The sequence below is a fragment of the Saccopteryx leptura genome, chromosome 4 (genome assembly GCF_036850995.1).
Source record: "Saccopteryx leptura isolate mSacLep1 chromosome 4, mSacLep1_pri_phased_curated, whole genome shotgun sequence".
NCBI lineage: Eukaryota > Metazoa > Chordata > Mammalia > Chiroptera > Emballonuridae > Saccopteryx > Saccopteryx leptura.
Genome location: NC_089506.1, coordinates 98810101 through 98826024, shown reverse-complemented (window position 1 = coordinate 98826024; position 15924 = coordinate 98810101). Strand labels below are relative to the sequence as shown.

At 42.7% G+C, this 15924-nt stretch overlaps 1 protein-coding gene across 2 annotated transcripts in view; it reads right to left on the bottom strand.

The window, feature by feature from the left end:
- The window catches only part of NAA16 (N-alpha-acetyltransferase 16, NatA auxiliary subunit), a 91592-nt gene extending 87347 nt beyond the window's left edge, over positions 1-4245 (bottom strand). For both annotated transcript variants that reach the window (XM_066380825.1, XM_066380829.1), the window contains exon 1: positions 3938-4245. In XM_066380825.1, coding sequence (XP_066236922.1) covers positions 3938-3991 — 54 coding nt within the window. In that variant the 5' untranslated portion in view covers positions 3992-4245. The remainder of the gene's footprint in view (positions 1-3937) is intronic.
- Between the last annotated feature and the right edge of the window lie 11679 nt (positions 4246-15924).

Genomic DNA, 15924 nt, shown 5'->3' with positions numbered 1-15924 from the left:
ACCTGAGTCCTCCACATCCCAGTCCGACGCTCTATCCACTGCGCCACCACCTGGTCAGGCTCAACTCCTTTCACTCACATTCTCACTGATGTTGTTATAGCTATTCTTTCTAGTAGTTATGCCCAGCTTATCCCCAAGTAAGGACCTCTGCACTTGATGTTCCTTACCCAGGTCTTCTTATGGCTAATTCCTTATGACCTGAATGTCACACAGCACTTACCTGACCACTCTATCTAATATTGCCAGACTCCTACCCACACCTCAAAATAACTCCCTTACCATATTACTCTATTTTCTACACAGCACTGTCATTTTTTAAAATCCCTATTTATGTGATTACTTATTTACATAGTATCTTTCCCACCATAATGTAAGCTCCTTGAGAACAGGAATTTCGCCTATTTTAAACACTTCTGCATCCTCAGGTTCTAGATAAATAAGCACTGCTCAATAAATACAGTCAATTAAGTTTAAAGAAAAACAGTACCAGCAAAGAAGGAGAAAGTGATTGCTGTGCAGCAGAAGTGTGATGTAGAAGGGAAAATTAGGAAAGTGTCCTCAGAAGAAAATGTTTATATTGAGGCTTCTTGATTGCCTCTGGGTAAGGAAACTTAGTGGATGGGAGACAAAGATAAAACAGAACCTGAGCCTGACCAGGAGGTGGCGCAGTGAATAGAGCGTCGGACTGGGATGCAAAGGACCCAGGTTCGAGACCCTGAGGTCGCCAACTTGAGCACGGGCTCATCTAGTTTGAGCAAAGCTCACCAGCTTGGACCCAAGGTCGCTGGCTCGAGCAAGGGGTTACTCAGTATGCTGAAGGCCCGCGGTCAAGGCACTTATGAGAAAGCAATCAATAAACAACTAAGGTGTCACAACAAAAATCTGATGATTGATGCTTCTCATCTCTCTGTTCCTGTCTGTCTGTCCCTATCTATCCCTCTCACTGACTCTCTCTGTCTCTGTAAAAAATGTAGAAATAAAAAACAGAACCTGGGCCCTGGTCGGTTGGCTCAGTGGTAGAGCGTCAGCCTGGCGTGCAGGAGTCCCGGGTTCGATTCCCGGCCAGGGCACACAGGAGAAGCGCCCATCTGCTTCTCCGCCCCTCCCCCTCTCCTTCCTCTTTGTCTCTCTCTTCCCCTCCTGCAGCCAAGGCTCCATTGGAGCAAAGTTGGCCCAGGTGCTGAGGATGGCTCTATGGCCTCTACCTCAGGTGCTAGAATGGCTCTGGTTGCAACAGAGCAACGCCCCAGATGGGTAGAGCATCGTGGGCGTGCCGGGTGGATCCCGGTCAGGCGCATGCAGGAGTCTGTCTGACTGCCTCCCCGTTTCCAACTTCAGAAAAATATAGGGAGAAATAAAATAAAACAAAAAACAGAACCTGGATTTTCAATGACACAAATACATTACCTATTCCAAAAATATTTTACAGTAAAACTTTTAAAATAATCTGAGTTTGACTATAGGAGTTCACCTAACAGATGACAAGAAGCAAAAAGAAGCAGAAGAAACTACTTAGGAAGAGGAAGAGAAATACTGTTTTTTTCTGACTTACCAAGTGATCTGAAACTAATAATAACCATACTACCGAATGAACAGTAACAAAAATAGGTAACACTTATTGGAATCATTTCCTATGTACTAGGACTGTTCTCATTTAATCTTTATTTCAGTTCCAGGAAAGCCTATGAGATGCATGTCAGTTAAGTTCATTTTAGATGAAGCAACTGAGGCACACAGTACATTGAATTTTCACAGCTAGTGCCAGAGCCACAATTCAACTCAAGATAGTCTATCTCCACTCTTAAGTTCAGTAAGAAATACATGCTTAGTAGTATAGACTTTACATTCAACTCTGCTGCTTTACCAGACGGAAGACCTTAGACACTTTAGCCATTTACCATTCCTGGGCTTAACTGTCTCATCTGTCAAAGAGGCATGGAGTAGAGCTCCAAAATTCAACAAAATGTAATTTAAGAGCCAGTTTGGGGAATAGGACAGGCAGGCATGTAGTACACACATTAAGCTGGCTGGTGCAATTGTATGGAGATGTTTATGTACACAGATAATTAATAAAAATTTACTGTTGGCCACAAACACTTTGGTCCACCAACCAAACTTAAAAAAAATTTTATTTTTAAGACTTCAATTTGCTATGGAATTTGTTGTAACAAAATTTTAACCACATTTATTGCAGTTGTGAGGTGATGAAGTCATTCATTTTTGCAGCACTCTCCTAAATCCATGTAACCTTATAATAAACATTACATACGCAGGTAAGAAAGTGTTCAGCATTTCCCAATTTATTTGGGGACAAAGATCACTCGGCAACAGCTTTAATATGATATATTTGTAATTAGAGTATAATAAATCATGGAGTTGTTTTTCACTATTCTGCTGATAACATGATTTGAACTACAAGTATCCATATACAGAGAAAGTAAGTGTTCTGTCATGTTTTAGGCATACTGTCGAATTTCGTAAAATCTAACAATTTGAGATGATTTTTTTTCACTAACATATTTCAGATTCCCTAGACCAAAAACAAATAAATAAATAAATCCACCTAAAGGGACAAAAAAAGTTCACTTCTCCAATTCCACACTGTGAAAAACATAAACGTGAGAAAAACAAAAGTAAATTTTAAAAAAAAAATTTTAATATATACTACAAAACCAAGTGAAGCAATTTGCCACAAGGCTTTAACTACAATTTTTTTTTACACTTGTAAAAGCTCATTATTTGCTCAACACTAAGGACCATTTAAAATTAAGACAAAATTTTTATCCCATCTACCACTTATCTTTTTAACGTTCTGAGGACTAAGTGTGAAGTTTCCACTGGCTGGAAACAGAACAGCTACTATGAGTTTTTATCTGCCGCTGATTATATTTAAAACATTATAGACTGAGTACAGGTATTTAGAGCATTAGCTAACACAATCTCTAAATAAAAAGAAATCATCCTCAAAATCTAAACGCTTATATTTAAATAAAAAGACAAACTAGGAAACAAAAACCCCAGCTATTTACAGTGTTAGTTTAAAACTCACGCTGCCCAGCGCACAGGAGAGAGGCAGCGGCAGGCTGCGCCGCCTCTCCTCCGGGAGACCGGGCACCGGGCACGCCGTGCGTGCAGGCGCCAACGCCGGCACACCCTACAGGGAACACGCTCCTCGGCCCACCAGCCCGCAGCACTACGCGGGCATCACCACGCGGCCAAGATTCCCGTTTCTGCTCAGAAACAGAGTAAATGCTCCCCTCAAGTGCAAAGCCTGCCAGTCCGCAAGGCTTTCATCACTTTCTCGAGGCAGGCTCTGCGTGAGTTAAACGCAAGCAGAGTCGTGTTCGACTTCACTATTTAAAAACGCAGGTCATGTCACCTTCTCACTTCCCCAAGAGGGTCAAGACGTTACAACAGGCAAGTCTCGCCCACAGAGCTGGCCCCCCAGCGCCCCCCGAGTCTCCCGGCTGCGGTGCACATCCGAGCCCCACCCCGGCACAGGGGCGCTCGGGTTCCGTGAGGTGCGGGTGCGCCGGGCGCCAGACTAAACACGGAGCAGGGAACGGGCACCGCCGAGCGAGGCTGCCAAAGAAGCCACCTGGCAGGACCGGAGGACGGGGTGGCGAGTCCGCCGCAGGCTCCGCAGAGGGCACGGGTGCCACTACCTGGCCGCCGCGCCCTTGCCCGGAGTGACAAGCGGAGAGCGCCGTGAAGTTTCCGGAAGGAGCGCTGCGAGGCCCGGGCGAGCCGCGGCTGAAGGAGGAGGCCCGGGGGCCGCGGCGGGCCGGCCGGCCGGGGTCGGGGGCGGCCGAGAGGGGGCCGACTGGCGGACTCGGAGGTAAACGGTAAACAAAGAACCGAGCCGGGGCCGGCCGGCCCGCTCGCCCGCGCCGGGCCGGGGCTCCTGGGGGCGAAGGCGCGGCCTCCTGCCACTCACCAAGATGCGTTTGAAGAGGTTGCTCTCCTTCGGCGGCAGCTGCACGCTGGGCATCGCTGCGGGCGGGGAGGTTGGGCGCCTGGGCGCTCTCTCCCAAGGTGATGGGCACTGGGACGAAGCGCTGCCGGGTGCGGACGATGGGTCAGCTCATCGGCCTAGAGCTGGAGGGCGCGGAGCCGCGGCAGGGCCTTCGCGCGGGGCAGGCAATGGAACAGGAGCGCTGTGAGAGTAAAACACCCTCTGCTCCAGCCCTGGCTATGGGGCGAACGGCGGCGGTGGCTCCCGCCCGCTGCAAGATGGCAGGCAGGGCCCGGCCCCCTTCGCGGGGCGACGTGCGCATGCGCGGGGTGCCCCGCGGTGACGGACTGCGGGGAGCTGTGGAGGCGGAGAGGTTAGTGTTGCGAGAAGGAGCGGCCAGGTGGTCGCTTCTGTCGCCGAACTTCAGCCTCGGTGGGGCTCACGCAGTGCATCCGTACATAAGTCGCTTTTGTTGTGCTCTAATTGTCAGTCTCTTGGCCCAAGGTAATATTAGTTATATACGAGTCAGACCTTTGAATTTCTCTCTACACATCTTAAAACTGTGCCCGAACTCTTAACATAGAACAAACTTGCGCAGACCAACAACATATTCAAAAGGTAAGTGAGGCCATTGGACAAGGCTTGACATGAGCTGATGTGAAAGCACCTTTGAAGTGTCCCAGAAGAAGAGTAGTCTAAGCAGTTTAGAACACCTAATATTGTCAGTGAGAATTATGGTGTTTTTATGGGGCCACTGATTCTCCAAGTCTATCTACGTTTTCTCCTCAGGTGGTTCCCCTTTATACAAAACATATAATAATGAAAGAAACAAGATTCAAACCCAGGAATTTACAACTCTTGGACACTTTCTACCATACGTAACAGGTAGCATATCCCAAAACAAAGCAGAAAAAAGTAGAATAGTGACAGAACATGTGCAAGTCTAGAGAGATATGGGTATGCATTGTTGACAAAAACAACTATATATACAATGTAGGTTTAATATTAAGGGATATGTAAATTTAAGTACATAAACGTATTTATACATGTTCCAGACATTCATTTGTGCATGTTTGTGAGACTACAAGGCAATTGATGCATAATTGCATTAAATGGGCTGTAATGAGACCGGGGTTGCATCTTATTTGATTATTTTCCCCTCTAGCCTCAATTTGAGATGAGAGAAGGTATCACAGGAATCTTTTAAAATAGGGAAGGGACTGTTACTAAAAAGGGGTAGGTACATTTACTTAGAAAATTATAAGACAATGAAGAAAGAAACTGAAGAAGACAAAGATAAGTGGAAGCATATACCATATTCATGGATAGGAGGAATTAATAACATTAAAATGTTTATACTATCCAAAGCATTCTATAGATTCAACACAACTCCTATCAAGATACCAATGGCAGGCCCTGGCCGGTTGGCTCAGCGGTAGAGCATTGGCCTGGCGTGCGGGGGACCCGGGTTCAATTCCCGGCCAGGGCACACAGGAGAAGCGCCCATTTGCTTCTCCACCCCCCACCCCCCCTCCTTCCTCTCTGTCTCTCTCTTCCCCTCCTGTAGCCAAGGCTCCATTGGAGCAAAGATGGCCCGGCGCTGGGAATGGCTCCTTGGCCTCTGCCCCAGGCGCTAGAGTGGCTCTGGTCACGGCAGAGCCATGCCCCGGAGGGGCAGAGCATCGCCCCCTGGTGAGCAGAGCGTCACCCCTGGTGGGCATGCCGGGCGGATCCCGGTCGGGCGCATGCGGGAGTCTGTCTGACTGTCTCTCCCCATTTCCAGCTTCAGAAAAATACAAAAAATAAAAAATAAAATAAATAAATAAATAAAAAGATACCAATGGCGTATTTCACAGAACTAGAACAGATATTCCAAAAATTTATAAGGAACCACAAAAAACCCTGAATAGCAACAGAGATCTTGAGAAAGAAGTACAAAGTTAAGAGGAATAACACTACCTAATAACAAACTATACTATAAGGCCATAGTAATCAAAAACAACATGTTACTGGAATAAAAATACATAGATATATAGATCAATAAAACACAATAGAGAACCCAGAAATAAACTCATTCATTTATAGTCAGTTTTCATTTGACAAAGGAAACAATAACATACAATGGGGTAAAGATAATCTATTCAATAAATAGTGTTGGGATAACTGGACAGACACATGGAAAAAAATGAAACTGGACCACCTCTTACACCATACACAAGAGTAAACTCAAAATGAATTAAAAACTTAAATGTCAGACTCAAAACCATAACAATTCTAGAAGAAAACATGCAGTAAAATCTTGGACATGTCTTATAGCAATATGTTTTCTGATATGTCACCTTGGGCAAGGGAAACAAAAGAAAAAATAAATAAATGGGACTACATCAAGCTAAAATGTTTTTGCACAGCAAAAGAAACTCTCAACAAAATGAAAAGACAACCGCCCTGGCTGGTTGACTCAGTGGAAGAATGTCAGCCCAGCGTGTGGAAGTCCCAGGTACGATTCCCGGTCAGGGTACACAGGAGAAGTACCCATCTGCTTCTCCACCTTTCCCCCTCTCCTTCCTCTCTGTCTCTCTCTTCCCCTCCCACTGCCAAGGCTCCATTGGAGCAAAGTTGGCCTGGGCGCTGAGGATGGCTCCATGGCCTCCACCTCAGATGCTAGAATGGCTCCAGTTGCAATAGAGCAACACCCCAGGTGGGCAGAGCATCGCCCCCTAGTGGGAATGCCAGATGGATCCTAGTCGGTACATGCAGGAATATATCTCTCTGCCTCCCCTCTTCTCACTTCAGAAAAATACAAAAGATACAAAAAAAAAAAAAAAATGAAAAGACAACCCACTGAATGGGAGAACATATTTACCAATACAACTGATAAGGGCTTACTATCCAAAACTTATAAGGAACTTATAAAACTCAACACCAGACACACAAGCAATGCAATTAAATTGTCAAAGGACCTGAATAGATACTTCTCCAAAGACATTCAGATGGCCAATAGATATACGAAAAGATGCTCAATGTCACTAATCATCAGAGAAATGCAGATGAAACCCACAATGAGTTATCACCTCACAACTGTCAGAAAGGCTATCATCAATAAATCAACAAACAAGTGTTAGCCAGGATGTAGAGAAAAGGTAACCCTCATGCACTGTTGGTGGGAATGCAGGCTGGAGCAGTCACTGTGGAAAGCAATATTGTATGGAGCTACCTGAAAAAATTATAAATAGAACTGCCTTATGACACAGCAATTCCACTTCTGGGAATATATCCAAAGAAACCCAAAGCACTAATTCAAAAGAATATATGCACCCCTATGTTCATTGCAGCATTATTACAATAGCCAAGATATGGAAGCAACCCAAGTGCCTATTAGGTAAGTGAATAAGAAAGCTGTGGTACATTTACACAATAAAATACTACTTGGCCATAAAAAAAGAAAAAAAAGAAGGAAATTTTACCTTTTGCAACAGCATGGATGAACCTGGAGATTATTATGGTAACTGAAATAAGCTAGTCAGAGAAAGACAAGTACCATATGATTTGATTTATATGTGGAATCTAATGAACAAAATAGAAACAGACTCACAGAGAATAGATTGAGAGCTGTCAGAGGCAGTGGGGGTTGGGGGACTGGTGCAAAAGGTGAAGGGATTAAGCAAAGAAAAAACTTACAGACAGACAACAGTGTGGAGATTGCAGGAGGGAAAGGGAGTGGGCAGGTGGTGGAGGGTAGAGGAGGGATAATTGGTGATGAAGCAAAGCTTGACTTGGGGTGGTGAACACACAATACAATATACTGATGATATGTTATAGAATTATACACCTGAAACCAATATAATTATATTAACCAGTGTCACCCTAATAAATTCAATTTTTAAAAAAGGGGCTGGGTCCATCCCTGGCCAAATTGCTCAGGTGGTTAGAGTATCGTCCTGATACACCAATGTAGCAGGTTCAATCCTTGGTCAGGACACATACAACAATTAACTAATGAATGCATTGGTTGTGGAGCAAGGGTGTTTCTCTCTCTCTCTCTCTCTCTCTCTCTCTCTCTTTCTCTCTCTCTTTCTCTCCCTTCTTCTCTCACTAAAAATAATTTTAAAAAAAATTTTTAAGGGGAAAGTCTGACCTGACCAGTGATGGCACAGTGGCTAGAGTGGCAACCTGGGATGCTGAGGACCCTCCCCAGTTCGAAACCCCAACGTCGCTGGCTTGAGTGCAGGATCATCAATGTGATCCCACATCACTCACTTGAACCCAAAGGTCACTAGCTTGAAGCCAAAGGTCACTGGCTTGAGCAAGGGGTCACTGGTTCAGCTCTAGCCCCCTGGTCAAGGCATGTATGAGAAGCAATCAATGAACAGCTAAAGTGAAGCAACTATGAGTTGATGCTTCTCATCTCTCTCCTCCCTCTCTCTTCCTTCCTGTCTCTCTCTGTCTCCCTCTAAAAGAAAGAAAGAAAGAAAGAAAGAAAGAAAGAAAGAAAGAAAGAAAGAAAGAAAGAAAGAAAGAAAGAAAGAAAGAAAGAAAGAAAGAAAGAAAGAAAGAAAAGGTGAGGGAGGCAGGGAGAAGTCCAGAAGGGCCTCTGTGTTCTGGTCAGAAACTAGGCTCTCCAAGCTGTGAAAGAAGGAAGTGGAGAAAGAAGGCGCCATGGGAAACTTGGCTGTTTTGTACCTGAACTAGTGGTAGTCTAGACCAGCAGTTTTAAAACTTTTTACACTTGGTGACCACTGAAAATAGGAGAATTATTTCGGGGACTGCTAAGGCAGAAATCACCATGAGCATAAGCAAATTCAACTAAGATCATTGGATCTATAATCTTCATACAACATCAGGGTGGTTACCTCTTTTCTGAACCAGCACAAAATTTCTGAAGAACTGGTCACAGACCGGCAGCTAATAAACACTGGCCCAGACAACTGAGTGGGGCAGAGAAGTGCCTGCTTACAGCAGCTCATACGTAACCACTTCATACTTTCTACCCATTGTTTGCTCACTCTAGCATTACCTTTCTTGAAAAGTTCTTTAGCTCCCAATTTATCTAAAGCCTCAAGAATAAAGGGTTAATTGTGGGGAAAGTGGAAGTTCCCGTGCTCCAGTCAGGCCATCCCTTGATTTTCACAGAATATAGACTTTTTCTGAAATATACTTCAGCCAGCTCAAGCCACTCTGCCTCACCTCAAGTTCGATTTCAAAATGACAAATTGAAAAATGAAAGTGAAATACAAGAGAGGAAAAAGACATAATGCCAATGTAAATTTGGAGACAGGTAATGTTTATCTCTTATGACAGTATTCTGTGGGCCTTGTCCAGTCTCACTTATTACAAATCAGTAACTGTGTGGGAGCTGCCAGAACTTCACCGTCGCCGTCCCCACCCCTGAATCGGGCATCATGTGCCTGTCCTTCATTTGCACTTTGCAGCTTCCCCCACTGCGACCTCTCCCCCTTCCCACGACCGTCCCCGAGTTTCCCAGCAGTACGAAGGGAACCTGCAATCCCAAACACCAAGAAAAAGGAAGTTATGAGTACTAGTATTTAATATTTTCCTCATGTCTTTCACACACCATGATACACAATACATGCATGCTGTGGTTGTTTACACTAGAACAGGGGTGAGAGGAGAGGTGAGTAACTGAAGAGAAAGCCAATATTGTTGCTAGTAGTTTTTAGCCTGAACCTGAGAATACATAAAAGATGTCATGCATGCAAGTCAGAAAGCCTGGATTAGTCAGTAGCTGTAATTTTATTACTCACTTCCTGTTTAGTCTGGAGCAAATCTTATTTCCACCTTTCAACAGCAAATACGGTTATAATAACATTATTGTAATCTCTCACAGCAGGGTTATGTGAATATAATGCCGAGTCATTTCTAAGCCCATAGTTAAAAACAAATGCATTGTAAATCTGAACTTGCTGTCTCTCAAGAAGAAGGCTGAAGCCCCATTGGTGGCATAGTGGGCCTTCACCCAGATGTTCCTTCCAGGTACTTCAGGCAGAGTATGCCTCCCTAAAAACCAGGTGCACAGTAGAATAACAACAACATCTGTTAAGACCTAAACAGTTTCCAAAGTACTTTTTACATACATGTTATGGGCCAGTGAATCTCTTGCTAAACCTAGTAGAGCTGAGGAGAAACAAATCTAGAAAAGGATGTTCAACCCATGAACACAACATATCTTACAAAACCAAATGACAGGGTGAAATCAAGTTGTTTGCTGCTATTCCCATAGCCAATTTAACCATGTAACTAAAAAGCTGATTGGAAAAGAACTCCTCAGATTGCATAATGCATTACATCTCAGATTCCCTAATGTTTCTGTTCTCTTCTACCTTCCCTGCTCTTGTTTCAGACAGAGAAAGAGCACTTCATTCTTCCCTTAGAACTCTTGATCCCATCTCCTTTTGCTTTGCTTGAACTGTTAATTCAGCAGTCATTCCCATCTCCCTTCGCATTTTCTCTCTCTTTATGTATCTTATTTTCTAATGGGAGGAGATAGACAATAAACACATAAATAAACAAGGTAATTCTGGACCATGAGAAGTCCTAGAAAAGAAATAAAACAAGGCCATCTGACCTGACCTGTGGTGGCGCAGTGGATAAAGCATCGACCTGGAATGCTGAGGTCACCGGTTCAAAACCCTGGGCTTGCCTGGTCAAGGCACATATGGGAGTTGATGCTTCCTGCTCCTCCCCCTGTTCTCTCTCTATCTCTCCCTCTCTCTCTAATAAAAATGAATAAATAAAATCTAAAAAAGTAAATAAATAAAAAATAAAAAAAAAAAACAAGGCCATCTGAGGACAGCTGGGATTGAGGAAAAGATTACGTTCAACCAGGTACTCAGGAATAATCTCTGGTAACATGAACAGAGACCTAAAGGATGAGAAGGGAATTAACAAGATAAAAAGCCTGGATAGCATATTCTAGCCAATGTGAGTCACATACAAATAAATGCCCTAATGCAGGAACAAGATTGGCATGGTCAAGGCGTACAAGGAACAGGAAGGAACTTCCGGCCCAAGGGGGAAAGTATTACACAGGTCAGATGAAGCTGTGGGCCAGGCTGTGCAGGGTTGATCATCTCAGGCAATGTGGTTTGGTTGCAGTTTATCCTATGTTCAGTGGGAAGCCATTGGAGCATTTTAAGTGGAAAGTAACATGATCTGATTTATTTTTTAAAAGATCACTCTGACTACCTATGGAAAATGACCTAGAAATAAATAGGAAGATGGCAACTCTATTTGCCCCTTTTTGTCCTCTGTTTCCAGCAATCTTCTGAAAATATTCTCTGAAATATCACCAGTTCATTGGTTCAGTACTTAATTATTGAATCTGATGTGACAGTCATTTTGTTTTTCTTCCTTTTTTTTTCAGGCAATCTTTTAATAAACAAAAGTATTTCCCTCATGAAGCTTACATGTTCAGGATTGCCTAGTGGCCAAAGCCAAAGGTTTTTTGAGTCCACAGTTTCTTAACCTTCCTGTAACATTTCTCACAGTGGACCGCCCTGTCCTTCTTAACTTGAAGCCTTAGGTAATCAAGACCCTGAAGATTCCTGGTTTTCCTCCTGTCTCTTTTTCTGTCTCATTCTCTGAATTCTCTATCAATCCTTCATCTCCTCCTAAATGTTGGTTTCCTAGACAATTCTGCTTTTTTTTTTCAACAATAGCAATAAAACATGTTCAATGAGCACTGCTACCCATCAGCAAAGCAGAATTAATCATTTCTCCAGTTTTGGTAGTTTTCATCAACACCAAGCAGATTTAAAATCTGTCTCCAGTTTCAACCCCTCTTTTGATTTCCTAGCCTTCAATTCCTACTTGTTTATTAAATATCTACATCTAGATGTCTTAAAAGCACTTTGTACTTCGACAGTAAAAATCAAATTTATCTACCCATTAAACCAGTCTAAGTCTTGACTTCTCTATTTTTGTTAATGACACCACTGTTGTTAAAATTTTCTGATCAGCTTTGACTCTTCTTTCTTATTCCCCATATCCAAGTTGCCTAGTCTTTTAGATTCTAAAACTATCACTTTTCTCCCTTTCTTTCAATGCTTCCCATTCCCACTCCACCTTAAAACTAAATATTGAAAACACTTCAAATCTCATAATTCACCCCTCTATTTTCAGGCTCTCTCCTCTCCACTACACTTTGTACATTTCTTCTAGATGTGTCTTTTCTATCCAAAACTCTAAGTGGGTTTCTTAGTATCTCAAAACTTTCAGTGGCCCCTTTGTCTAGAATTCAGTCTATTCTCAAATTTTTCTTTTATTTTACTTCTACAAATAGTCACCTTCTGTAGCAGTGGAACCAGTGACTATATCAGGTCCAGGACTTTCTAAACTCCATACTTTTGCTCAACCTGATAGTTTTGTCATAGATTGCCTTCCCCTTACCCTAATCTTAATATTTTAAAATCCTTTCTCTGAAATGGCATGACTTTCATAAAAATTTTTCCAAGCCTTCCCAGTAGATCTGATCTTTATTCTATGAATTTACATAGCACTGTGTCCTTATTTTCTGTCTTTTATCTACTCTTTTTTGTGTTTCATAACTTATAAGTTGTTCAAAAGTAGTGCTTCTCAGTGTTGGCTGCACTTTGGTATCACCTAAGGAGCTTAAAAACCACAAATGCCTGAGTCCCACCTCCATAAATTCTGATTTAAGTAGGGTGTGGAGATCAGGCTTTAAAAAATCTTCCCAGATGATTATAATGAGCAACCAGCTCTGAGAACCACCGCTTCAGGGCATTTCATGCTAACCCAGGCTTAAACATGCCATCATTCCTCTTGAAGTTGAAGTTAGATAATAAGGCATAAAAACAAACAAAAAACCTTCATCACCAAGATTCAATTTGGAACCCTGGGCAAAAAGCCACAATGCCAACAGGACCACAAATAGTGAGTGTGGTCAAGAATTGGCACCATTTAAAGTCTCTGGGTCAGCACAGAAACATCTTTATACAAGAGTTCTCTCAAAACCATTGTCAGATTTGCGCCTCTCTGGTCATCACACTTCTGTTGTATTCTTGTGTTTGTCTCTGCTTTCTCTCTGAATTCACCCCCTATTGTCGTTCACTATACCACACTTTTCCACTCAGCTTTATCCGCAACCCCTACGCTGAGCAATCTCTGCCTCTTTGCCTTAGTTGAGACCCAAGCCTTACCAAGGACAGCATCTCTCATTTTGCATCTTCCTCTTCTCACATACCATAGGAGATGGTGGGGGGAGAATCAGCACTTTTTCCTCATCCCACTCCTCCCTCCAAATCATAATATATCACTTGAAGGAAAAGGAAATTTATTTTAAGTCTATACCCACCAGCTCTATCACTTTCTTCTCCTTTTTCCTCTTGGTCACTATCCTTCATTTGTTCATTTGCCAAGTGACAGTAGTCATCTATAATGCTGGTGGTTGAGACCATGCAGTTTCTCATTGGATTCAGGCAGACGGTAGAGGAGTCAGAAAGCGTTGGGCCATACCCATTTATTGGAGGCTCGCAGAGGCAGGCCAGCAAATAAACAAAGGAAACCCTTCTTTTCACAGTAGAGACTAAGGGATCAGGAAAACCACCCCTCACTGTGGTGGCTGAGGGAATCAGGAAACCACACCTCATAGTGGTGGAAGAGCGATCTGGGAGAATCACCCTGAGAGAAAGCACCCATAGCTTCTCATAGAGACACACACGTGGCTTTCTGCTGCGTGCTCACACACGAATTATGCAAAGTGCTTGCAGCCAGTAAACCAGTGAGCAAGCCTAACACAGCTATACTCTCCACATCGTCCTTTCAACTTCATACCTAGTATCCTAGTATCTATCTACTATGATTCCAGTACCTGTGTGGCTGGTTCAAAACCCTAGCCTTGGATAAATAAACTGTGGCATATTCAGACCACGGGATATTATTCAACACTAAAAACAAATGAGCTGTCAAGCCATGAAAAGACATGAAAGAATCTTAAATGTCTGTCACTAAGTGAAAGAAGCCAATCTGAAAAGGCTAAATACTTAATGATTCCAATTATATAACATTCTAGAAAAGACAAACTATGGAGACAGTAAAAAGGCTAGTGATTGCCAGAGGATAAAGGGAGGGAGAGTGACTAGGCAGATCACAGAGGATTTTTAGGGCAGTGAAACTATGTTGTATGATACTATAATAATAGGTAGACATCACTATACATTTTTCCAAACTTAGAGGGCATATACCCCCAAGAGTGAACCCTAATGTAACCTATGGACTTTGGGTGATAATGATATGTCAGTGGGGGTTCATCAGATATAACATAATGTTCTGGTGGCAGGGAAAGGCTGTGCTTATGTGGTAGCAGTGGTGTTTCCTATGGGAAATCTCTGCACCTTTCACTTAGTTTTTCTGTGAACCTAAACTGCTTTAAAAGACAATTTTTTTTATATCCTTAGTCTTACAGTTTCTGGGTTTTATCTCAAAAGACCTTCACCTTCTACTCTATTTGAGTTACCTACTCCCATGGCCAAATTTTGAGTCAAGAAGATCTGATCCACCTCTTAAATCATAAATTCTAGCATTGTACTATCTTATTTTTCTAATTATCTGTAAATTAAATTTGCCACTATTGTTTTTTAATTCCAAGGAAACTTCTTACAGCAGAGCTGCCATAACCTGTTATTGAGGATGAGATCCCAGCATATGGAATTGGTGGCTTGTCAGAGTCACATTGAGAGAAGTCTCCTTGGCATGCTCTGAGGCACCAGCATCTTGCCTCCTGCATAAAGCCCAGAGCTGCTGCTCTCTCTCATTGGGTTGTGCTACATACATCTGTAATTTCTGACAGTAATGACTTCAATCAGATTCTTTTGTTATAATGGCAATCTCCTAACTTTCAAAAAAAAATTTGATCCCTTACTAAGTGCCATTCACTCTTCAAGATGCAGGGGATCTGGGCTATCTCACTAACTCATCTATTCTCAACACACCTATTCTTCAACTGGAGCTAACTTGCCAGTTTGGGGGTCATACCACTTTCTCTTTATCTATTCACTCATTCAACCCACATCTTTTGAGCACTCATCTGTACCCATCATTTTTCTTCTTTCTGTCCCTCAGCAGAAACGTTGCCTTCAATTAAATCCTATATATGCTTAGGGGGAATACATTTCTACCTTCTCTGGAGACTTTATTCCTCTCTCCTTTATTCTCTCTTTTCTTTTTACTTACTGTAATGATTTAATAACTTGTTGAGCACTCACTTGTACCAGACACTATACATAATGTGCTATTTCTTATTTAATCTTCATGAAAACTCTATGAGGAAAATATTCATATCCTCCTTTTACAAATGAAAACTGAAGTTTTAAAAATAAATTTTTGCACCAAATTACAAAACTAAGAAGAGCCATCTCACCATAGCGCACGTATTTAACCACTATGCTAACCTGCCTCCTGCAGAATACTAATCAGTGTCCATGGGTCCTTGACCAGCCTTCATCAGTTCATCTTCTGTACAGCTGCTAAGGGAATCCATATTAATTTCCTGATGCTATTGTAAAAAATTGCCACAAATTTAGTGGCCTGAAAAAACACAGATTTATTATCTTACAGTTCTGGAGGTCAGAAGTCTGAAACATGTCTGCAGGACTGCATTAGAGGCTCTGGGAAGGAATTTTTTTCCTTGCTTTTTCCAGCTTCTCAAGGCTGCCTCCATTCCTGGGCTCCTAGCCATTTCCTCCAATGTCAAAGTCAACACAGCATAGCATCTTTTCTCTGACCTCTGCTTCTCCTCACATCTCTCTGACTCTAACTCTACTGCCTCTCTCTCATAAGGACCCTTGTGATTACATTGGGCCCACCCAGATAAACCAGGAAAATCTCCTCATCTTAATATACTTAGTCACATTTGCAAAGTCCCTTTTTGCCATATAGGGTAACATATTCACAGAATCCGGGGATTAAGATGTGGACCATTGGAGGGGTGAGGG